Source organism: Astyanax mexicanus, chromosome 16 (assembly GCF_023375975.1).
Source record: "Astyanax mexicanus isolate ESR-SI-001 chromosome 16, AstMex3_surface, whole genome shotgun sequence".
Lineage (NCBI taxonomy): Eukaryota > Metazoa > Chordata > Actinopteri > Characiformes > Acestrorhamphidae > Astyanax > Astyanax mexicanus.
Genome location: NC_064423.1, coordinates 8473739 through 8499839, shown reverse-complemented (window position 1 = coordinate 8499839; position 26101 = coordinate 8473739). Strand labels below are relative to the sequence as shown.

Below are 26101 nucleotides of genomic sequence, written 5' to 3'. Positions count from 1 at the left end.
AGGCAGTTTTAAACAAGAGAGCCGGTCACTCCGGGCACTGAACCCAGGCTAACAGCACCGGAGAGCAGGTTGTTTGGATGTTAGCATAGCTAGTTAGCTAACTATCCTGCTGTCCTTTTGTCTCCGCAATCCTTCGGCTCTTGGAGGTGGGTGGTTCGTCACAATCCCTGGAGATTACAGCCAATAGCATTCGCTGAGGGAGGTGACCCTGACTCCGCCCCCAAACTGTCAAAACCACCCTTTTTAAAACTCAGGCGCAAAAACACACTCGAGCAAAAACAACAGCTACAGGTAATTTGTGTAGTGCACAAGGATAATTGTGAATTCGAGAGGGGATAAAAAAAAACGGTGAGGAGAAGAATTAAGCTTTTTTTTGCTTGTGAGTAATTTACACACGCAAAATGTTAAAACATGGTGGTTCATTTTTTTCACCTGCTATTTTTTTTGCACCCCCGACATTTGACATTGATGTGACGCCATACCTAATTTCTTGTGTATCAGTTTTACAGTGTAAAATAATTGTATTAATGTATAGTGCTGTATCTAAATGTATATAGTACTACCTATATATTAGTACTACCTTAATGACAGTCTGATAAAGTGCTGGTGTAGTACTGAAGACTCTGACGTTCAGTATGTGATAATAAAGACTGAGTCTGTCTGGAGGTGAAGCTGAAGGAGGTTAAGCCTCAGCTCTCTTTGATTCAGACTGATTAGTGTGAACTGAATACAAATGTTTCCTGAGCTAAAACACACACACACACACACACACACACACAAACATACATACAAACACACGCACACCCCCCCCCCCCCCACACCCCACTGGCTCCAGTCAGGAGGAATAAAGAAAAGGAATGGGCTGGACTCGTGCCCAGGCTGATTTACTGATTTATTGCAAATACTCACCATTTAAGAAACCTGAATACAGCATGAATACAGTGTAAAACCGGCTCGTGGAGCTCTGTGTATGCGAGCATGACCCTGATGGAAATATATCTAGTAGAGGAGGGTAATATGACAGCATTCCTTCACATCATGATAAATGTTCTTAACATATCGACAAATCTGCAATTTTTAAGCATATTAAGAATATCATCAATGCTTAAAGAACGCTCACCCAACTGTATATGTAATTACAGAGTGTAATTCATCTTTTTTATTAGATGAGGGTTTATAAAAGAGTGTTTTATGTAAAAACTAGTAAATTAGAACAAATCAGGAAACCTTTGTACAGTAAACAGAAGAAGTATGAAGAATTTCGCATTTTTAGTGTAGTGTAGATGTTATGAGCTAGTCTAAAGAAGAAAAGCTTGGTTACACATTGTGACAGGTGACCATTAAGCTCTGATTTACCAAACCAGCTGCTGATGAGAACCATAAATAATACTAGATTCATGAGAAGAGATCTGGAGATGCTTCAGTAAACAAGCAGTTAATGCTCTATGCATGGACAAAAGTATTGGGACACCCGCTGATTTCCTAATCTGTTAATGGTCAGTGTTGTAGCCCACACCTGACATTAGACTTGGTGTCATGTGCTCACAGCTACTCCAGATTGTTCCGTTCTTCTGTTCAGTTCTTCTCTAATGCGATCTAATCTTATGATACGATATCACGATACTGTGTGAAGGTGTGGTTATTCTGCAATACTCAATATATCACAAGAAAATTCTCTGAAGAGGATAAAATACTCATACAAATACCAGAAATTATGGATTTAGTGGTGTCAGTTTTACACAATTTAACAACCAATATTCTTCACCACAGATTTACCACCTATCAATAATGTAGCACAAACAATATGATATATCAAAATATCAATGTTTTGTTCCACCCCTAGTGGAGAGCAACTGAACTCCACTTCTAGTAGTATTACGTTGTTGCTGGTATTAACAGCTGAGAGTATTTAGATCCTCTTCAACCAAATTCCATTACAGGCTTAAAACACACACACACACACACACACACACACAACCTGACATCACATAATCCCAGTGTGAGCCAATGGCCACTGACACATGTCACATCTGATCTGGAGTGAACGCCCGACCCCCGGGTTGACACACTTCTCAAATAAACAACCCTAACTGACTCATGCTGAGTGGGGAATCCCACACCAAATAAGGCAATAGGTGCTGCCCCATTGCACTCTGGGATAAGATTAATGCTGACCATACACACACTCACACACACATGCACACAGTATTGTGGTAAAAATGTTTAATACATGATATTAAACCCTCAAAATAATTCAGCATCTGTAGGGCCGGTTGCTATAGATACAGGAAATAGCTCTGTCTATACCTCTCTCTCTCTCTCTCTCTCTCTCTCTCTTTCTCTCTCTCCTCTCTCCCTATTCTCTCACTCTCTGTTTTCTCTCTCTATTCTTTCTCTGTCCCTATTCTCTCACTCTCTCTCTATTCTCTCTTTCTCTATTCTCTATTTATGTTCAATTTTACTTCAGTATATATTTTTTTCCAGTTCTATTCAGACTATTTAATTAACATTCCAAAACATTTAAATGCCTGCATTTGAATAAAAGCAGTTAAATTATGCTGAAATCTGATTGGCTGAGCCATTGTAAAATAATCTCTTATTTTATTTATTTTATTACAGGTGTGGTCAGATTAGGTATGCCCCTCCCTGCAAATATAGGGCTTTTCCTTCTTCCAACACACCTGACAATTAATAATCAACTCATTAATAAGCATTTCAGAGCTGCAGTGGGTGTGTTAAAACAGCTAAAATGAGCTGGGCAGGGGCACCAGGACCAAGATTGAAAACACTGAATTAGACGCTAGGTCTTGCCGAAAGACATGCTTCTATAACATAGTCCGAGACAATTTGACCGACTTTTAGAAGGGGAGCATCATTAGACTGAGAGACGGATGGTGGTTTTGAGAGTCACTTATGCCCTTATTTGCAGTAGAACAAGAAGATCTGGTCCTAAGAGACTGGAACTGTCTTAAGAAACAAATCTGACTTACAGTTTTCCCCAATTAACCTTTCCTTTCTCTCTAATAGTGTAATTACTCTAATTTAACTTACTTATATTTACACAGATACATTTCTTCTTGGTATATAACACTTCATTTTTTATTTTTCTCCAGTCTCTCTCTCTCTCTTTCTCTGTCTCTCTCTGGTGTTGTTGTAACAGACTGTATGAATAACTGTTGCCTAAGCAAGTAAAATGAATAGCTATATACAGATATTAAATATTGACAATATTAAAGAATAAATGAATGAATTGTGTGTAATATATGACTCTCTATCTCTCTCTCTCTCTCTCTTTCTCTCTGTCTGTCTCTCTTTTTCCTTCCCTCCCTCCTCTATGACTCACTCCCCTCTCCTCCAATCGGCTGCAGGTTCAGATGAAGCGAGCGTGCGGTGGAGTGTGTGGTGGAGTGTGTGGCGGAGTGTGTGGAGCAGTGGGGCAGGTCCAGGCTGATCTGGAGAAGATCGAGCCCATCGACTCCGGCGGAGACGTACCAGAACCCAGACCACCTGCCAGAGACCCCGCCAAGCTCGTTACCATGGATACGTACCGGCCCAAACGACCCACCACCCTCAACCTGTTTCCACAGGTGCCCCGCACACAGGTAACATGCAGCGTATGTGTGTGTGTTTGTGTTTATGTGTGTGTATGTGTTTATGTGTGTGTTTGTGTGTGTGTTCATTGTTCTCTTTGGAGTATTAATAAACCTGACATGATGTCATATCTCCTGCTGTCTTTAGGATGGTGTGTTTGATGCCAGTTTAAAAATAGCACTGTGTGTGCGCACGCATTTGTGTGTGTGTGTGTGTGTGTGTGTCCAGTCACATCAGTGAGCAATATCTTGGCAGAATGCTATTTTCTCTCCACGGAAAATTGAAAATCATTTTACTTGTTCTTTAAGCTCTTGTGTGTGCCTCTGTGTTTGTGTGTGTGTGAGTGTTATTGTGTGTGAGTGTTATTGTGTGTGTGCTTTAGTGTGTGTGTGTGTGTGTGTTAGTGTGTAAAATAATATCACAATACTTCATGGTATTTTCGCGATAACGATACTCTTGTTAATATGACAAAACACTTAATTAAATAAAAAAAAAACACTACTGCAACAAAAGAAAAATTTAATGTTATTATTTTATACGATATGATATGGCACACCTCTAACTGAAATATTAAAAATACAAGAATTTTATAAGATTTGTAATAGAAATCATCAGTCAATGATCCAGAACGTCAGGATACTAATAATAATGCACTCCAAATATCTCCATATATCCAGAATTAAAAACAGTAAAAAGCAGTACCCTGATGCGATATTTTTTAGGGTATAATATCGTTTATGATATTCAAACATGTTGGCGATATTATTGTGTACAATACGATATGGAACACCCCTAGTGTGTGTGTGTAAGTCTGTGTGTGTTAGTCTGTGTGTTTTAGTCTGTGTGTGCATTACTGTGTGCGTTAGTGTGTGTGTGTGTTGGAACTGTCATGTTGGAATGTTGGAAGGTCACTCATTGCAGTAATTGGCTGCTGTTGGTTCAGTGGGCTACTCAGCTAAACGGCTGTGGTGGAGATGGAGGAGCCTTCCCTCCTCGTGATCCTAAGGTGACATGACATCTCGGTACACATACACACACACACACACACACACACACACACACACACACACACACAAACACACACACCACAATGGATCTTATTGTGTTTGAGAGAGTCACAGGCTGTGGTACTGTTTGTTCTGTGCTGATGTCATTTAGGATCGTGTTGATTGCAGGAGTTTGCAGTGTATAATTAGGACTTGTTCATTTAGGCCACCTTTAAAAATAAAAGAGAGTACACCTTTAAAAATAAAGGTGTAACAAAGGAGCTTCACAGAAGAACCACTTTTGGTTTTATTAAAATCCGACATTCTGCATGCACACGTCTTCTGTGTCTTAATTCTTTTTACTCAATAAACGCTCTGTAGCACCTTTAGTTCTGTGTGTAACTTTACATTGGATACATGAAGACACCAAAGCATTTCTCAAAAGTAAAGCCATTACAGGTCTAGAGCCTCTGCTGTTGTGTAGCTCCGCCCGTCTTCTAATGTTTCAAAACCAAAACAACCTTATTTTTTGTCCTCTAAACTGTCTGTCTTTCCATCTTCAGTGTTTAGTTTCTAAACCTGATTCTGCTTTATTGAATGAAAGTGAGCCTACACTTAGGAATGTGGTTGACAGCATTGGTTTTGTTTACAATATTAATAAAGTGATAAATAGCTGTTTTTTGAGATGTTTGTTGGATTAGATTTTACATTTCCTAATAATTTAATTTTGAAATGCATCTGTTTTGAAACCACTAGCATTCCATATATGGTGTTACATCAGAAATAGACCCAATGCATATTTTTGTTTTGACACATTTTTGCACTGCAGTGCTTTATATGACCCGTGTTTACATTTACATTTACTTATCCAGAGAGACTTACAACAGTGCTTTGTCGTTTACTTCAAAATATTCATAGCTAGTTTGTAGAGACTAGGATCAAGAGATACAAGCTTTGATAATGTTTAAAACTTTAAAATATACAGAGGCCTTTACTTAGCATTATGGTAAAACAGTGTGTTCAGCATCAGGCAGTGTATTTCTAAACATTTGGTGTAAAAGTTAATTCTACCAGTCAGGTATTAAGGAGCAGTAAAGCCACTCCGCTGAAGTACAGAGTTATACAGTGAGTTTCAGTAAAGTTTCTCCAGCACCAAGCCTGGAGCAGTATTTGGATTAACCACTAATCGCGCTACCGCTTTCACCTTTCAGAGGTGAGCATTATTGGTCTGTAGCCTGCTGCTAACCCCAACTAGCACTGTTGGAGCAGCTTTAGCAGTAGCGGTTAACCACACTAAGCGCTAGCCCTTTTGCCGTTCAGAGGTGAGTATAGCGGCCTGTAGCATGTGAGTTACCATGTTAAAACAAGCTACGTAGGAGGAACCGCTAGCTAATATTGCCCTGGCTTACCAAAACGCTCAGGATTCCTCAAATAACTAGTCGTTAGCCGCTAATGCTAATGCTAATGCTAATGCTGCTGCACCCAGCCTTAGTGGAAATCTAGAAATCTAAGCTTACTGTAAATAAACAGAAGCGCTTTATTCACCCAAATAAACGTTTTTATAGGTGAAAAATCTGTTTAGATTAACATCCAGCGCTCGATTGATTTTAAAATAAAATGTTTTTTGTGGTAAGACCTGCTGTATTAGAAGGAAAATATGGCAACACTCCTGTTTCTACTAGTATATCTAAAAAATAGGGTATTTTTTCTCACTTTCTCAGTTTTAGTGAAGTCTGGTGAAATTCTTGTATAGAAATAGACGGAGAAACGCCCGGCAATAACCCAGTCCGTCTGGTACTGTCTTAAGGGCACTCAATGACCTGCTGAGGAATTATTAACAACCTAATTACAGCAGTGAACAGTATGCATTGTTCTGAATGAAACAGACTCAGGGTAGGTAGGGTAGTTTTAGGTTGTGAGCTGAACAGTCATAAAGCGTCTACCTTGAGACGTCTGAAACAGAAGCCAAGTGTGCTAATCTGTCTAATAACCTGTGAAATAATAATTAGACTAGACTGGTTAAATTGGGCTGAATAATAGTCTTTATTATATTTTACACAGACAGAAAAGCTTTTAGCTTGCACACCTGTTACAGTGTGTGTGTGTGTGTGTGTGTGTGTGTGTGTGTGTGTGTGTGTGTGTGTGTGTGTGTGTGTGTGTGTGTGTGTGTGTGTGTGTGCGTGTGTGTGCGTGCATGATGACGCTAAAGTTGCCTCGTTGTCACACACCCACACGAATCACTTTTCAACGTCAAAGATACTGTTGCCATGGGGATGGACCACAGTCTCCATCACTGTTGGCACCAATCAGAGTGAGTCAGCTCAGAGTGAGGGGGCAGGCGCACACATATATACACACACACACACACTAACCCTATCCTGTGACTGGAGTGAACTATTACCATAATCAACATATCATATCAAACCATAAACCTATTTAATCTGACCAGCACAGCACCATCCATCTGTTATCAAACCCCAGATCCTACTAATCTAACCAGCACAGCACCATCCATCTGTTATCAAACCCCAGAACCTACTAATCTAACCAGCACAGCACCATCCATCTGTTATCAAACCCCAGAACCTACTAATCTAACCAGCACAGCACCATCCATCTGTTATCAAACCCCAGAACCTACTAATCTAACCAGCACAGAGCCATCCATCTGTTATCAAACCCCAGAACCTACTAATCTAACCAGCACAGCACCATCCATCTATTATCAAACCACAAACCTCTTTAATCTGACCAGCACAGCGCTATCCATCTGTTATCAAACCCCAGAACCTACTAATCTAACCAGCACAGCACCATCCACCTGTTATCAAACCCCATAACCTACTAATCTAACCAGCACAGCACCAACCATCTGTTATCAAACCCCAGAACCTACTAATCTAACCAGCACAGCACCATCCACCTGTTATCAAACCCCATAACCTACTAATCTAACCAGCACAGCACCAACCATCTGTTATCAAACCCCAGAACATACTAATCTAACCTGCACAGCGCCGTCCATCTGTTATCAAACCCCAGAACCTACTATCTTAACCAGCACAGCACCATCCATCTGTTATCAAACCCCATAATCTACTAATCTAACCAGCACAGCGCCATCCACCTGTTATCAAACCCCAGAACCTACTAATCTAACCAGCACAGCGCCATCCATCTGCTATCAAACCCCAGAACCTACAAATCTAACCAGCACAGCACCATCCATCTTTTATCAAACCCCAGAACCTACTAATCTAACCAGCACAGAGCCATCCATCTGTTATCAAACCACAAACCTCTTTAATCTGACCAGCACAGCGCCATCCATCTGTTATCAAACCCCAGAACCTACTAATCTAACCAGCACAGCACCATCCACCTGTTATCAAACCCCAGAACATACTAATCTAACCAGCACAGCACCAACCATCTGTTATCAAACCCCAGAACATACTAATCTAACCTGCACAGCGCCATCCATCTGTTATCAAACCCCAGAACCTACTATCCTAACCAGCACAGCACCATCCATCTGTTATCAAACCCCAGAACCTACTAATCTAACCAGCACAGCGCCATCCATCTGTTATCAAACCCCAGAACCTACTAATCTAACCAGCACAGAGCCATCCATCTGTTATCAAACCACAAACCTCTTTAATCTGACCAGCACAGCGCCATCCATCTGTTATCAAACCCCAGAACCTACTAATCTAACCAGCACAGCACCATCCACCTGTTATCAAACCCCAGAACATACTAATCTAACCAGCACAGCACCAACCATCTGTTATCAAACCCCAGAACCTACTAATCTAACCAGCACAGCACCAACCATCTGTTATCAAACCCCAGAACATACTAATCTAACCTGCACAGCGCCATCCACCTGTTATCAAACCCCCCCAAATGAGCCGGTATGATTTCTTTATTTCAAAACAGTGGCAACGAAGCTAAGATCTCATATAAAGCACAACCATCCAGACCGTTTTGCAAGCTAAAAATTGAATATGATATTGTTACTCCAGAGAGATCCTGCTTCAAGCCCAGCAAAGCTCAGAATTTGTCTGACAGTTACTTTAAAAAAATACATTTATTGCAAGAGCTATGGGCTGCTGAGCATCTGTGTCTTTGATCATATGGGCATGTATGTTTTTGAGCTCATTTTTGTTTTATAGCATGAACAGCATATAGCATATACATATATGATCAGAAAAAAGAATCTGCGACTGCCTTTGTGTTATGTTCAGAGTTAATTCATGTAAATGTTACTTTAATCTATATGTTGTTACTTTTTGTTGTTTAATATTTAGTGAAGTTTTCTCAGAAGCCAAGGTGGTTGTAATTTATTTGTTTTATTTATTTAAGATGAAGTATTTTTATACTGGAAGCCCAATGTCTGTTTTTAATAATGAAGTTAGTTTAACTTTAAAATGGTGTAATAGTATTATGCTATAGTATATTATTACTGTGGCACATTGTCTTAAAGCTCCTTTGGGAGCACAGAAGCAGAAAAAAAAAGCGATTTGTATAGTGACATTTTAAAATGACAATATTATCGTTTATCCCAATAATTTCTGGGACAATATATCACCCTGGAAATGTTGTTATCGTGACAGGCCATACGTGTGTATGTGTATAGGTGTCACAGCAATATTTAGCATCCAGTTAGTGCAGATTAAATCCAAATCTCTTGTCATGAGGTTCTAGTATTGTTTATGTTTATAGCCTCAGAACAGGACAGTGTCAGTGTTTTAATTTTTTTTATTTATTAACTTGGATTTTTACACAATTGTTTGTTTAAACATACAATAAAATATAGCCTGTGTGTATATGTGTGTGTGTGTGTGTGTGTGTGTGTGTGTGTGTGTGTGTGTGAGGGTGAGGGGAGATATTTGTGGTGGCTGAAGGCCAGAATGGTGGTGGTGTTGGTGTGGTGAGGCTTTTCGGGTGGGTGGGCTGGGCTGTGGGTGACCGGGTGCAGTGAGCCTATTTGGGCCAAATGAGTCAACAATTACCCCTCTGTTGGACAGAAAGGGGGGGTACTGGTGAGGGGTGGGAGGAGAGGCAGAGAGCGAGAGCGAGAGCGAGAGCGAGAGAGAGAGAGAGAGAGAGAGCGAGAGAGCGAGAGAGAGAATCCAGTTCCTTTTAAATGCTGTTCACACAGCCAAATGAGACAAAGGCCCACAGCACACAGGGCTCAGTTTTGTGTGTGTGTGTATGTTTGTGTGTGTGTGTCCTGATCTCCTGAGTTCACACACTCTGAAAAATCTCTGTCTGTATTTTAATTATAACTTTCAGTTTACCTTCCTTTACTGTTTTTCTCTCTCTCTCTGACATTATTTTCTTTATGACTTTTTCTACTTTTCTGTTTCTGTTTTTTCCTCTCTTACTGTCTCTTGACCTCTTGTTTTATTTTCTTGCTTTTCAACTTTTCTCTAACATTATCTCTAACATTTTCTAACATTATTTCGCTCTGTCTGAACTGCAGGACACATTGAATAATAACTCACTGGGGAAGAAGTACAGCTGGCAGGAGAAAGTGTCTCACTCATCCTCTCCTCTGAAAACAGGTGAGTTTTTAACTAGTTTAACTTGTCTGGTTTTAGTACTGACACTAAATCTGTATTGAATAGATTTCATTTATATGTAAACATATTTTTTTTCTGTATCAAAGCTATTATTGACTTAGTTTCAGATTAATTGTTGTTGAAGCAGGTAAATAAGTGGCTGATACTTTGGAATCACTTGGATTGATGGGACTGTGGGAATTTAGAACGTTTTTATTGCACATCTATCTACAATCTATACCTGTTTGGACTGCAGTTTACTTTCAGTGTTTTGCTGTATATATATATATTGCTCCCAATATAACCACAGTACATTAGAAATGTATTGGTTTCAGAACCAATAAATTACCAGTATAATCAATAAACCTCCTAATCGTACAAGCTTTACCCTCACCACTCACACAGTGATGATGTAGTTTGCCCCAACCACAGCTTTAACAAAATTCTGTTTTATCAAGTGTGTACTTGTAAATGTTAAACAATGCCGAGGCAATAATCAAATATTATCAACATACAATTAATACAATCATAATAATTTCTGTAATGTTTGTATTATTCTACCAAGTGTCATAACATTAGACGAATCAGAGCATTCTGCAGTATTTTCCTCTCCCTATTAATTCAGTTCTTTAGTTCCAGGTTACAACTACAGTGTGAATTGTTGCATTTAGAAGCTGATGTATTGCTATAAATGCAACTCAGAGACATTATCAAAGTTGTATTGCACATTTGTGCTCATATAAGGTGTGATATAATGTCCAGTTAAGTCCAGGGCAGAGGTTTGGGGAGGGGTGGTTGGGTTTGGTCGGTAAGCTGGACCCTCTGCTGGTCCCGTTGTGCTGGGAGACAATAGGGGTCTGGCTGTGTTGGGCTGGTGAATCAGCAGGGTTTCGCTCGCTTACAAAAAACACCTGCATGAGTAACGGCAGGACCCGCCGCGCAGCTGCTGGGGACAATAGCTGAGTGCAGTCGGCCAGTTAGCGGCGTGTTTATCTGTTATTTACTGTAGGTCATTACAACTGTGTGTTAGCATAGCGCTGAGGGGCGTGGAGAGAGAACGTTCTCCAGTTTTCCAGGCTGTGTGGAATGTCACCGGTGAGCAGGGTAATCCCACCGGTCAGTACAGCGGATCCGTCGCCTGAGTGATTTCACTGTTTTTACTGTGCAGTGATTCTGTGTTTGATGGGGGAACTGGAGCAAAGTCATCATGTGAGTGTTATCTTTCCTCTCACTGTGGATTATACAGGCAGAAATATTATTATGAACAGAGTAATATAAACTCAGATGTGCGAGGAAAGAGTATGATAAATACAAGTAATGAGCAATATAATTTTAATTGGGTTAAACTAGCCTTTCTTAGTTTTAATAATATTTCATATGGTCCATAGGAAAAATCAGAAATTTTCAACTCAGTCAAACTGAGTATTTGCTTAAAAGGTTTTAATATTAAAATCTATCAGTAAATATAATTTAGCATTAAATGGCAAGCCTTTTGGTTCAATTGTATTGCTTATATTAAAAAAAAAAAAAAAAAACGATATATACCGGTGTATGTATATATATATAAAATGTGTAAACAGCACTCCACTGAACTGAATTTAATATTTTTCTCATTATATATTCAAAAGTGTATAGTATGCTATACTTTTATCCTATAAAATCCATGTATTTCAGTGCTGTTATGCTGTGAGAACAGTGTGAAATGTGTACTGTTTCTGTGTCCTCTCTCTGAAGGTAATATAATTAGTGCCATATTTATTTGGAATACTGGATTATGACACAGCTATTAAAGGATTAGTTTGGGAAATTAAATTTACCCAGTTCCCCCTTCATCTCCCCCAAATGTTGCAGATGAGCCAGGCCATGTTTGGTGTCTGACGTGTTCCTTTATTGCCTAAATTTGAGCGTGTGATCTGGCAGGAGAACTGAACAGCATTCAGCTGGCATTTTTAGTGGCAGTTTTATTATTTCATTGTATTATTATCATATACAAAATAATACATGTACACACGTTCACACAGTCCTAATGAATCTTAATCAACATCATGTGTTCATTACATTAACCCCAGATGCAGTCATTCAGCCGAGACCTGCTCAGCATCTGACGTGTGCTTCTCTAGTTCAGAATAGGGGATGCTAAGCTAACCTCGCTAACAATATTTTATTAGATTTTCGAATGCGTTTTTTTTTTGTATTTTATATTTTCCCATTTTCAGTACATTTACTCTGTTTATTTTGTGTGTGCATTTTTAGGAGAAAGGACCCCGCCCCATGAGCACATCTGTCTGAGTGACGAGGATAAGCTCCAGACCCACACCAAAGACTGCGGAACCTCCACTGACACGCCCATCAGAAGACCCGCCTCTTCTAAGCAGAGCCACGCCCCTGCTCCTCCAGTGGCTCCACCTCCGGCCCCACCCTCCAAGGCCCCTCCGGGAATAGTGGAGGCGGGGCATCGCGATCGGATTCGTTACCACACGGATGTACGTCTGGAACCAACAGAGGAGATTTATCTGACACCGGTCCAGCGCAGCACCGAGGCTCTAGAGCCGGACAGGCCAATAGCGGCTCACACTGGCCACATGTCCGTCAGCTCAGACAACGAGGGTCCGCCTCCTTACCAGCCTCCACTGTATGAACAGCTAAATCCTGCCATCAGTGAGGTAGAGGAGGAAATGCCTCCGCCTTCTTACGCCTCTTGCATTGCAGCTTCTGCAGCTCTGGACCTTAGCAGCAGAACGACTATCAGAAAAACCAAGGAGCTGGACCTTGGTGAGCTCAGCTACGGAGATGGAGGTGCTGGAGAAGCTCGAGCCCAGAGTTACAGAGACTCCGGGATTGGCCGGACTTCCATGAGCAGCTCAGAGGCCAGCGGCCTATCGTACGACTCGGTCAAATACACACTAGTGGTGGACGAGGACGCTCAGCTGGAGCTGGTCAGTTTGAGACAGTGTTATCATGGTTACAGCGACGACAGCGATTCGGCTACGGTTTACGATAACTGTGTTTCATCGCCGTACGAATCGGCTCTCGGGGAGGAGTTTGAGGAGGATGATGAGGAGGTAGGGGCTGGAGTGGGCGTGGTCAGACGAGAGGCCACAGCCTGCCTCTCAGAAGACTCCACCCCTGAGGCAGACATACCGTTTTCCAGAAAGTTCCTCAACGTGTTCATGAACGGACGCTCACGCTCCTCCAGTAGGTCCCAACTCTTACTGATAACATTATGTTGTGTTAAAGATATTACTAAATACATTTACCACCCGCTGACAGGTTCGCATGCAGTTGAAAAATGTGCATTTCTAGGTGGCTTATCAGATTTGATGCGCATGGATGGCTTGGGTGTGGATGGAAATGCATATGAGAGGTTATGTTATGGATGGTTAATGCATGGTATAGTGGGTATAGGTGGGTAAATATGGGTAGGGGTGGGTATGTATGTGTATGCACAGGTTGGGACATGTATGATAATATCTTAAAAAGTCTCATTCCGTCGCTTTATCATTCATTTTAAAATGTCTATGTAACTTGGACTTTCTTACTCTCATTCGCGCTGTCTCCCCTCTCTCGCTAACACTTGCTGTCTCTCCTCTCTCGCTAACTTGCACTGTCTTACTCTCACTTGCGCTGTCTCTCCTCTCTCGCTAACTCGCCATGTCTTTCTCTCACTCTCACTGTCTCCCCTCTCTCGCTAACCTGTGCTGTCTCCTCTCTCTCTCTAACTCGCACTGTCTTTCTCTCACTCGCACTGTCTCCCCTCTCTCGCTAACACGTGCTGTCTCTCCTCTCTCGCACTGTCTTTCTCTCACTCGCACTGTCTCCCCTCTCTCTCTAACTTGCACTGTCTTTCTCTCACTTGTATTGTCTCCCCTCTCTCGCTTACTCGCACTGTCTTTCTCTCACTCACACTGTCTCCCCTCTCTGGCTAACTCATGCTGTCTTTCTCTTACTCACACTGTCTTCCTCTCTTGCTAACTCACACTGTCTTTCTCTCACTCGCACTGTCTCCCCTCTCTCGCTAACTCGCACTGTCTTTCTCTCACTCGCACTGTCTCCCCTCTCTCGCTAACTCATGCTGTCTTTCTCTTACTCACACTGTCTTCCTCTCTTGCTAACTCACACTGTCTTTCTCTCACTCGCACTGTCTCCCCTCTCTCGCTAACACGCACTTTCTTTCTCTCACTCGCACTGTCTCCCCTCTCTCGCACTGTCTTTCTCTCACTTGTACTGTCTCCCCTCTCTCGCTTACTCGCACTGTCTTTCTCTCACTCGCACTGTCTCCCCTCTCTCGCTTACTCGCACTGTCTTTCTCTCACTCGCACTGTCTCCCCTCTCTCGCTAACTCATGCTGTCTTTCTCTTACTCACACTGTCTTCCCTCTCTTGCTAACTCACACTGTCTTTCTCTCACTCGCGCTAACTCCCCTCTCTCGCTAGCTCATGCTGTCTCCCCTCTCTTGCTAACTTGCACTTGTCTCTGGCTAACGGGTGCTGTCTTACTCTCACTCATGCTGTCTCCCCTTCCCTCTCTCTCCTGAGATAATTTAATACAGTAAAAAAGCTCTAATCTGCCTGACCTAAACCACACTACACTATTATTACTGCCCCCCTATCAAAAATACAAAGAACTATCAGCCTTTAAACAAAAAATCATGATTATAATTTCTTTTAAGTGATTGACACCACTAATAGCATTAAAAGTCTTAAAGAACATGAGAATGATATCAACCTGATTTGTTCAGGATCAGACGAATGAAAATGTTCCTTTCTCTTTAAAAGGTCAAAATCAGTTGGTGGCTTTAAAGATCTAGTTTAAAACCTCTCAGCCTTGTGAGAATCAGCAGTGCGTTATAATTTAATGATTCACTCTTCAGTGCTGCCCCTTAAAATGAGAGTGGGGGAGTTAAGCGTACACACTTACACACTCAGCTTCTGCAGAGAAAACCCCTATCAGTCATTTCCTTCAGCTGTTTCACAGTGTTTTTTTGGTAAACCATGCCATGTTCTTTATCTGGAGTTTGCTTCTTTAGTAATGCGCTGGAGGTAGGAGGCTAGTGTGATAACAGCTGATGCTGACATGTTGGATGTTTACAGCTCTACCAGTTAGCATAGTGCTAACTATTTACATCCAAATGCAGATATATGCTGAAGCGTGATATCTGTACTCTGTCCATTTAATAGATAATATATAATAATTATATATTATCTATAATTTATATAGCTAGTTTGTCATGAAGTAATAGAGCTTATACCAGAGCTGATCCATTTCCTATTTCCACCACTATATCCAAAAAATGACATTAAACACTAGAGGGAGCTTTTAAGCAAGTCCTCAGTGAATAGGGGTGAATGGAACTAAACCCTTAAGCTACAAACTCAAATTAAAAATAGTAACAACCTACTTATCCAGGATATTCCTTGTCGAATTATATGTATTTAATATAAGAAAGAGAGAATGCACACAATAAGAGCAAACTGTGCTTAGTGTGATGAAACGCTCAAAACTTCAAAAAATGTATACATCCAACAAGTTTCCACATGCATTTAAAAAACACAGGTAAAATATACAAACGAAAACTTTATTTAAAACCCCCTTAATCTCCTCCAATTTACTTTTTTTTAAGTCTCATCCAATTGGCTGATGTGGTCCTGACATCACATGATCATGATGGGATAATAAACATACTCTATATCCATAGAGTCTAACTAATTAATAAAACTAGTCTCTGTTTATTTATCTAAGTGTAATTTATTGAAAATATGATTGTTTGAAAATATATACTTTTTATAAAAAAAGAGAACTAAAAAAAGCAAATGAACTGTTGCATTGCCCCACTTCACACTAACAACTATACTATTATATAATGCTCCTAACTGCCTAATTCTACGTAGGTATTGGTATCGGCTAGAACAAAAATACACTTGAACTCGTGCCCGGGGGGAAAAAATGCTATCTATGCATCCCTGAATTTTTGTTTAATCATCACTTTAAGCAGCTGAAGAAAATGGCTGATAGTAAATGATAGTATTAAAGCTAAAGCTGACTTTAAAGCAAATACTGGGTGGTAGATAAAGTCCCTCGGGACTCAATTCCTCTGAAACCCTGAGATAATTTGGAGAGAAGAGCAGCAGTTTTTTTGGACCTTTGTTGGGATTAGATTCTCTCACGGACAGTGAATGTGACATTTCTGTAAGATAGCATTTTTTTTGTTCACGCTAAGCTGCTTTATCCAAGACTATAAAGTGTGAATAAAGTGTGTGGCGGTTGAGAGCAGCTGCAGTCTCAGTTTCGCAGTAACTCTGTGGGGTCAACACAAGTATTGCTATTAGCCTTTAGCTTAATGCTAAACTCGGACAAATTTCAATTAGAGCAGGAACAGTTGTGTTCATCTCATTTACTAATTATTTTTCATATTTATGTTCTTTGAGTTTATTGACCTACATTGTGCTCAAACAAACTCAATATATGTTATTACCATATATTTTGCACTATAAGGCGTACTTAAAATCCTTTAATTTTCCCAAAAATCGTCAGTGCACCTTATAATCCGGTGCGCCATATGTATGAATTTTAACAGTCAGGTTGTAAAGAGCAGTAATAGAGGAGTTTCATACAGGAGATGTTGGAGCAATATTAGCATTAGCCGCTAAGCGCTAGCTTTTAATATCGTTCAGAGGTGTAATATCGTCCTGTAACCTGCTGCTAACCCCAGCTAGCACTGCTAATCACAGCTCTAGCTCTTTTACTGTTCAGAGGTGAGTATATTGGACTGTAGTGTGCATGCTTACCATGTTAAAACAAGCTATGTGGGATGAACCGCTAGCTAATATCACCTTGGTTTACCAGAACACTCAGGGTTTCTCAGTGTAGCGCTGTTAGGTGGCGTTTACTAGCGCTAATCGCTAATGCATGTTGTGTTCTGAATAGAGTTGCACGGTGTACCGAAGGTTCGATTCTTTTTCGATACTACGTCATCACAAACGATTCGGTTCTTTAGCGTTCGATGCTTTCGATACTGTATATAGCCCAGTCACTAGCTTCAAATGAGTCAAATTAGTAGGTGCGATTTGATTCAGTTCATAAGAAAACTGATTCACACCGCAGCAGTCGGTGTGGCAGGATTCAGATAAACTTAGTGTTCTGAACAAATGAATCGATTCACGTGTAAATCGATTCATTTGACTCGGTTGAGAGCGACACACGCACGCGCAAGCCAGCAGAGCAGCAGCGAGTGTAGAATGGCGACGGCTAAACCAGATATCTCTCGTCCGCGACTTGTGGACAAAACGGGCGCGAGGAGTGAAGTTTGGGCAAATTTTGCTTACATCGCTGATGAAGAAGGGAATCCGACCAACACCACAAACCCAGTTTGTAAACGGTGTTATAAGTCTATCCAGTGCAGAGGAGGGAACACCAGCAACCTGGCTAAGCATTTAGCAGACAAGCACCCTGATCTCTACAAAGAGCTGAGAAGTCGACAGGTTAGTGGAGTTAGTCAAGATACTCTCTGTCTGTAGCTTTACTAAGATTTACTAGCGACTGCTAGTAACTCACGTTAACACGGAGAGGAGTGTGCAGGAGTTTTGTTTTGGACCCGTGGTTTTCTCTATTTCTCCATTATCCCATTGGCTGTGAAACATGAACTCAAGATGTTCACATTTTCACGTTTCCATCGCAAATCTGTGGTCAGGCACGTAGCCTGCTTGATCGTTACACTGAACATGGGCTTATTAAAAACGGTTGATTAAAAACCTCTTAACACGCCCTGGCCCGCCGGCGGGCCAGAAATTTATGAAAAATCATATCTGGCTGTGTTTATGAATAGTTATGAACAATTATAGGCTCAATATAGACACCCAATTTACCATTTTAAAGCTTAGAATCTCTGCTTTTCAGTTATCTAGCCTATTTAGCTGTATCTCCTTTCAGAAAATAAACATTTATGGCGAAATATGCCTAGTTTCATAAAGTTATGATTCATATCTTTCATATTTGCGTTTATCGTATGTCCATATTTGGTCGGATTCGGTCATGTTTTACACCATTCGAACCGTCTGGCTCTCCGGATTCTGAAACTGTGCTCCGTTTCACTGTACGGTTCCTGAATTAGAACGGAAAGAGCACATCGAGCGGGTGTTTACAGTTAAAATCTGCTCGGGTTTCGTCCTGGGGTTACCTCAGGACACCCCCCCAACCCCCACAAGCGCGTCCCCCACGATCTTACCTTCAAAACCAGTCCAAATTTAAGAGAATCCGTCAATCCAGTCTCCTATAATCCCCAGTTATATCGAATCAGTGCTTGAAATCATTTCAGGCAGAAAGAAAATAATAGAAAATTTAACTGCTTATTAAAAGCGTTTTATTCGACCCATCGCCGAGGGGCCGGTGTCAGATTACTCAGCAGACTCTACTGGACGTGGTGATATGCAAATGAGGTCTGTCAGCCAATCAGGTGTCGAGCTCAGCCAGCTGGAAGGAGGGACGGGGCTGCTTGGACACAGATACTCTCTCTCAAAGACTGCTCACTCTGCAGAAAGCGCGCTGTTAAAGAGACACTGCGGTTTTCTGTTTGTATAGGAGTAGACCACACAAAAACAGCCTTATTACTGCAAAATGGGTTATAAAAGTGGTAGTTTTTATTATTATAAAGTTTTCAGTCCTTTGGAGAAAGAAATACCATTACTGCTTCAGATCACAATAAAATCTGACCAGTAAGAGGCAGCAGTTTATAATTTTATATGATGATTGTAAACACATTATAGCATAATGTAGAGCTGCCAAAAGCCTTGTTCCATATAAATAGTTCATTTTATGTGTCTGGAAATAAAAAAAAATAAAATAGAAAATCTGAAAAGCTCCTAAAAATTGTCCTGGTTTTTACCATATTTTGGCCATTATATGTTCAATTGAATAATTAAAGTGTCTTAAATGAATTGTGTAAAGGCTTCTAAGTAATATTAATTCATACAATTGACTCTGAATTATTTAATATTGGAATGATAAGCCTTCAAATGTATGTAATTTCAGGCAGAAATTGGTCAAAATAGGCTTGGAGCTTAAGAGGTTAATAAAACGGAGCAGTGAGTGTTAAAATGAACATAACATTGTAATGTTCTTCTGTCTCTTTATTTTCCTTATTCAGAACTTAACTTCTGCCCGCCCGTCAGGTTCACAAAGTCAGGCTACCATTACCTCTGTGCTAGACAAACAGAGAAAATATGATCACTCCTCTAAAGAAGCAGAAAGACTTAACAGAGCTGTAGCTGAATACATCTGCATGGACCAGGTGCCTGTATATACAGTTGAGAAAACTGGGTTCAGAAATCTCCTACAGCAGTTAGACAGAAGGTATGACTTGCCTGGCAGAAATTACTTCATGTACACCGAAATACCTAAACTGTACAGTGAGATCCGCAAGGTTGTTGATGCACAACTGGCCGAGGTTTCGTTCTTTGCTTGTACTACAGACCTCTGGACAAGCAGAACTGCAGAGGCATACATGGCTGTCACCATTCAGTTCATAACAGAACAATGGAAAATGCAGTCTTGGTGTTTAGGCTGTACAGCGCTGCACACTGACCATACTGCAGAGAGTTTACACGAGGCCCTTGAGGAAACTTTAACTGAACAGTGGAAGCTGGACATATCCAACATGGCTGGAATAACAACAGATAATGCCTCTAATAATGTCAAAGCATTTGAGCAATACAACTGGGTCCCGTGTTTTGGCCACAATTTGCACCTGGCAGTAAACAAAGCCTTGGACATTGACAGAGTAGCAGCCTGTCTGTCCAGGCTGCGTAGAACGGTCTCAGCATTCTGCAGATCAAATAAAATGACCAGATCACTAATAGAGAAACAGAAGACGTTGAAGATGCCAGAACACAAGCTCATTCACGATGAGCCGACCAGGTGGAATTCTACTTATGATATGGTAGAGAGATTCTGTGAGCAGCAGCAAGCTATCTGTGCTGTACTGGCAGAGAACCGCAAAAAGTGGCATCTTATGCCAAAGGATATGGATGTCACCATCCTGGAGACAGTCAGAGATGTGCTTTCACCAATGAGCGACTTCACAGATGCTTTAAGTGGTGAGAAAGACCCCACCCTGTCTTCAGTTCTTCCCTTGACATGGAAAATAAATGCACATGCATCAGATGAGGAGTCTGACAGCATCCTTGCAAAAGAAATGAAACAAAGGATCAAAAATGACATGAAAAAGAGGTATGAAAACAAAAAGTTGCAACTTATTCTCAACACTGCCACATACCTAGATCCAAGGTTTAAGGAGTCCTTTGTGCCTATGGAAAAAGATGTGAAGGAAGAGCTTCTACACAGAGCATCCAGTGTTCAGTTACCAGAAGGAGCAGAACAGGAGCATCAGAAAGATAGTGGGGAACATGAAATGGGACACATGGCAAAGAAAAAAAAATCTGATCTGAAAAGCTTGCTGTCTAGCATAATGTCAGAGAAAAAGGGATCAGCAGGTGGTTCTGCAGGCACAACGGAGAGTGATGAATCTAATGCAACTCCTGCTGAAAAACTTAGTAATGAGTTCAGGTTGTACAGCCAGATGAAGGAGATTAGTCCTGATGAAGATCCACTTGCGTGGTGGGGGAGACATGCCACAAGCCTGCCTTTCCTTGCACATTTTGCTAAAGAATATCTGTGCATCCCTGCCTCTTCCTGTGCATCAGAAAGAGTATTCAGTACTTCTGGATTAATCTGCAGTCCAAGGAGAACAAGGTTGACAGAAGACCATGTGAACACACTGGTTTTCCTGGCTAAGAACCTTAAACAGGCAAAGAAACTTCCCACAGTGTAGTTTCAGAAACGAAGATGTTTTAGTTTTTAGGAAGTGTTTAGATAATTATGTTATAGTTAAGGTTATAATAACGAAACTTGTTTTTTTTTTCAAATGTTTCATTTTAGAATAAAAACGTTTGCACCGATTGTTCAGTGTTCAATCCAGTTCAGTCAAAAATAAACATTTTATGTTCAGATATTTTTATTGTTTTTTTTTCTTCCAAGTATCGTTTTGGTATCGAGAATCGTGATGCTACAGTTGGTATCGGTATCGAAGTCAAAATTTTGGTATCGTGACAACCCTAGTTCTGAATACTGTAATGCTGGTCAGCTAGCACCACTCCACCAGCAGACTAGCACAAACCTGTATATATTAGGTGTGAACACTGGTATACTGGTGAATAATGCAGCTTTGACTGAAGGAGAGTTTAGTATTACTAAGCTAACTGTTAGTACTAAGTGTACTTGTCTTTATTACCCCTGTGTCTGTGTGTAACGCTGTGTGTTTGTGTGGCGTTACAGGTGCAGAGTCGTTCGGGCTGTTCTCCTGTGTTATTAATGGAGAGGAAAGAAATCAGAGCCACAGGGCCGTATACAGGTAATACGCATAAATTACAAGAATATTATGTAAGACCAATTGGTACTTTTGGCAGTGGGGGCAGTGTGCCAAGTCCTGCTGGAAAATGAAATCTGCATCTACATAAACAGAACTGTACAGATTTTGTGGGAAAACACTGCACTGACTTTGGACTTGATATACAGTGGATCAACACCAGCAGATGACATGAATCTCCAAACCATCACTGATCATCAGTAAATTTTACATTTCATTTGTAAATAAAGGGATCAGAGTCTGGAGGAAGAGTGGAGGAACACACAGTCCAAGCTGCTCGAGGTGTAGTGTGAAGTTTCTACAATCAGTGATGGTTTGGAGAGACATGATATCTGCTGGTGTTGATCCACTGTTTTATATCAAGTCCAATATCAAGTCAGTCAATATCAGTGCAGTGTTGCATGCGGTCATGTTTGATGCAGATTTCGTTTTCCAGCAGCACACTGACCACACTGCCAAAAGCACAAATTGGTCTTGTATAATATTAAAATTTTCTGGGGTATTGATTTTGGGGTCTTCACTGTCTGTTAGCCATAATAATCAGCAGAAAAAAGAAATAAATGCTTAAATAGATCACTCTGTGTGTAATACATCTATATAATATATGAGTTCATATATGAGTTAATATATTAACATCTTAACATATATATATATATATATATATATATATATATATATATATATATATATATATATATATATATATATATGAGATATTTCTATTCTGTTTCTGTTCTAATTCTATTATTGGTTTTGTTGGGAAATAAAAACAGATCTACAGAGATTTAATGTTGTAATTGTATGCCCTTTTTTTCGAGAGTTGTCAGCCTTATTTGAATAAATAGCAGACCATTGCATTGAGGATCTAGAAGATTTAGAATTTTTAACTGACTGTTACTTTACTTGTTAAAGGCATTAGAGAAAGAAGCTGTGTGGGGATTTCAGTCTGACGTCTGTGACTGTTACTCATGTGAGATTATGTGAGATGTGACTAACGCTGGCCTGTGTTTCCTTTTTGTCCTGTTTTTAGATTTGTTCCTCGGCATGAGGATGAGTTGGAGCTGGAGGTGGACGACCCCCTGCTGGTGGAAGTGCAGGCGGAGGATTACTGGTATGAAGGCTATAACATGCGGACGGGAGCGAGAGGTATATTCCCCGCATACTACGCCATCGAGGTCAACAAGGAGCCGGAGCCGGAGCAGATTAAAGGTACCAGTTAAGATATGGTGTCATACACAACAGATACCATGTATTAGAGTTTATTAATATTCAGTACAGTCTATATTTATGCACTGTAGCTTCTGTAGATATAGACCACTGAAGTTACATATGAGGACCCCTAAGTCTACCTCTGTCTCTCTTGCTGGTAAAAAACAGCTCCATACGTTTAGTCCTGCATCCGCATTTCCCCACAATGTCTCTGTATAACCTAAATTATTAGCTCAGTAATGAGTGTACCATATTGTTTGCACTATACTGCCTGAGCAGCATTATCATTAGTTGCTGACCACGCTAAGCGCTGGCTCTTTCGTCATTCAGAGGTGAGTATATTGGACTGTAGCCTGCACGTTTACCTTGTTAAAACAAGAAACATGGAATGAACAGCCAGCTAATATCTCCCTGGCTTTCTGGAACACTCTGTCAGTTTAGCCACTAATGATAATGCTGCTGCGCCCAGTCTTAGAGGAAATTTGGAAATCTAAGATTACTGTAAATAAACAGAAGCGCTTTACTCACCCCAAAAAAAAAACTGTTTTCAGGAGAGAAATCTGTGTTGATTAACAGCCAGCACTCATTTGACATTAAAAGAAATGTAAAAATGATCTTTTTTTTTTAGGAATTACAGTTTTGTTTACTTAGCTTAGCTTTACTTAAATCAGTTACCTCCATACCACCACCCAGCGGCGAGACCTGCTGAATAAGAAGGAAAACATGGTGACACCCCTGTTCCTTACTAGTGTCACATAATGCGCCTAATATTCCTGTGAGCCCTATGTATGAAAATAGACTAGAACATAGACTTTTATTGATAGTGCAGCTTATAATCCGGTGCACCTTAGAATGTGAAAAATTCAATATTCCGATAACTTCCGGATCATTTACTTATTTATATTATTTAAAAATGTTAGTATATGGTTTATCTTTTCATGAACTAGAATCAGCATTTACCATACATTGTAGTACAGATGATATAATGATATAAAGTGTACAGTATAGTATATGTAATGTAATGTAGTGTAATCTTGATGTTTTGTTTTGTCGCAGTGCGAAGTGAAGACTGGGTGGAAAGATACAGGCTGAAATTCCTTGGCTCTGTTCAAGTGCCCTACCACAAAGGAAATGATGTGCTGTGTGCAGCCATGCAGAAGGTTTGTACCAAGCTCACACTGCAGGAAAAAGAAAACAATGGTACAACCATACAAACAGTAATATTCACTTCATCTCTATACTGTTTAAAGCTGACCAAACAGAGCAAACGCATAAAAATATTGGTGTCCACACTCTTTAAACTGCAAAGTAGAAATGCAGCAAATAACAGCCCCATTAAACATGTACTAACTTCATATCTACAGTACATTCAAAACATCAGCTGCTCTCAATGTTAATCTTGTGGGCCTTAGTAACAGTGACATTATGTGAAACTACTTCCACCATGTTTTACAGGTTGCACTTCAGACTGGCCAGCTCTCACTATGATCTGCTTAGAACAGTGCTCTATTACAGACAACCAAGTGGACAATAAATAAAATAATTTAATTTAATAATTCTGTGAAATCTACACACAACTCAGCAGCCATACACACTCACTATGAAAACACACAGAAATTCTTTAGTGGAAATGTGGAAAAATATCAGTTAGATTTAACTACATTAAGAGCTGTGTTACATTTTACGCTGCACTTGTTTTTTTATATTCTCCTACGTAATGTTTTTTTTTTACTTAATGTTTTCTATTATAATAATGTATTAAATTAATTAATAATTAATTAATGTATTTTCTTTCATGAGAAGAAGCAGACTATATGGCTGCGTTTTTAAGAGCTGCGCTTAAATTTCCACACACAGGAAAAGACTCCTCTGTTTCCTTACTGTTTTTGTGTTTGGCTCCAGATTGCCACCAACAGAAGAATGACGCTGCAGTATAATCCTCCCTCATCCTGCATCCTGGAAATCAACATGAAAGGAGTGAAGCTGGTGGTGCAGGATGATTACACAGCCTATGACGCAGTAAGAAAACACACATGCACATACTTAAATTTCAATCATTATTGAATTTTAACTTCCTTAAAAATAAATGTAAAAAAAAAATACTTTTGTCTATGTAGTCTATATAACAGTGTTTGCATGTTTGAGTGTTTAATCAGATTTTTCTGTGTGTGTGTGTGTAATTACAGGACGGTAATGGTAGTCACTTCTTCCAGCTGAAGAACATCTCCTTCTGCGGATACCATCCCAAAAACAGCAAGTACGGATTGCTTCTCTCTAAATCATCAGTTTTACACATCCACGCACACTAAAACACTCATGATTAATGAGCAAATTGAGTAAAGGGGCTCTTAGTTATCCACCAGGTTAAGGCATGGTCATTATGATCCAGAAGTTTGAATCCTGTGTCATGCTGCTTCTCCATCAGCAGCCAGAGTCTGAGAAAGCACAATTATAACCACATACCATGTCTTTCTTTCTCACTAGTGTGTTAACTGCATTTCCCCCCACATAATTTATAGAGTGATTCTGGCTGATGCAGGTGTCTCTTAGTGTATCAGTGTATCAGCGCTGGGGATCCAGCACTTTCCTCCGAGTGCTCTGTGTACCCAGCAGTGTTGCATGAGCAGCAGTTCTGAAAGAGGCGGAGTCTGACTTCACATGTATTAGAGGAGGCATGTGCAAGTGTTCACCCTTCTAGAGTCCCTCCACAGTGCCTCTACGTTTAGCTGGATCAACACTGTTGAAGATACTGAAGATTTAGGGACTCAAATTTTGCATTTAATTTGATTGTAGTGTGCAATAGCAAACATTACATTATAAGCATACAACTCATACATTATGCACAAAATAAACGACAAATATGTTTGTTTATTTTTGAAATGAATAAATAAATTCACTTCTCATCTCTACACAGATACTTTGGCTTCATCACAAAGCACCCGGCTGATCAGAGGTTTGCCTGCCATGTCTTTGTCTCTGAAAACTCCACTAAGCACCTCGCCGCAGCTGTAGGGTGAGTACTGAGGGTGTCATAGTGTGGTTTAAACTTTTTGCAGGAATAAATGTAATACAAATTTTAATCTTGTGTGTTTTTGCATCTATGCAATTTGCATTATTATTAGTAGTAGTGTTGTTGAAAACAAGGTTAGTATAGTCAAATTAGCCAAAAGGTGTTTGTTGTGTGAATTTAATGTTTTTGTTCTCAGTGTAGTTTTACACTGGAGTTACGAGGCTAACATATCTAACAAACAATGAAAGCTTATGTACACCAATAAAAAATTGTATAGATACTACCCTATTTTATAAGGTGCCCTTAAAATCCTTTA

The 26101-nt window shown here is 40.2% G+C and overlaps 1 protein-coding gene and 1 long non-coding RNA gene across 8 annotated transcripts in view; one reads left to right on the top strand and one right to left on the bottom strand.

Annotated features, from left to right (window-relative positions):
• The window catches only part of LOC125782217 (uncharacterized), a 530592-nt gene that overhangs the window by 70057 nt on the left and 434434 nt on the right, over positions 1 to 26101 (bottom strand). The gene's annotated exons all lie outside the window — the stretch shown is intronic.
• Positions 1 to 26101, top strand: part of mapk8ip1b (mitogen-activated protein kinase 8 interacting protein 1b) — a 71581-nt gene that overhangs the window by 39120 nt on the left and 6360 nt on the right. For all 3 annotated transcript variants that reach the window (XR_007424820.1, XM_022669489.2, XM_007236233.4), the window contains exons 3-11: positions 3369 to 3602; positions 10072 to 10153; positions 12404 to 13345; positions 21476 to 21551; positions 22597 to 22775; positions 23832 to 23935; positions 24678 to 24794; positions 24962 to 25032; positions 25690 to 25788. Coding sequence is in view for 2 of the 3 variants with exons in the window: in XM_022669489.2 (XP_022525210.2) it covers positions 3369 to 3602; positions 10072 to 10153; positions 12404 to 13345; positions 21476 to 21551; positions 22597 to 22775; positions 23832 to 23935; positions 24678 to 24794; positions 24962 to 25032; positions 25690 to 25788 (1904 nt within the window). In the remaining variant the exon portion in view is untranslated. The remainder of the gene's footprint in view (positions 1 to 3368; positions 3603 to 10071; positions 10154 to 12403; positions 13346 to 21475; positions 21552 to 22596; positions 22776 to 23831; positions 23936 to 24677; positions 24795 to 24961; positions 25033 to 25689; positions 25789 to 26101) is intronic.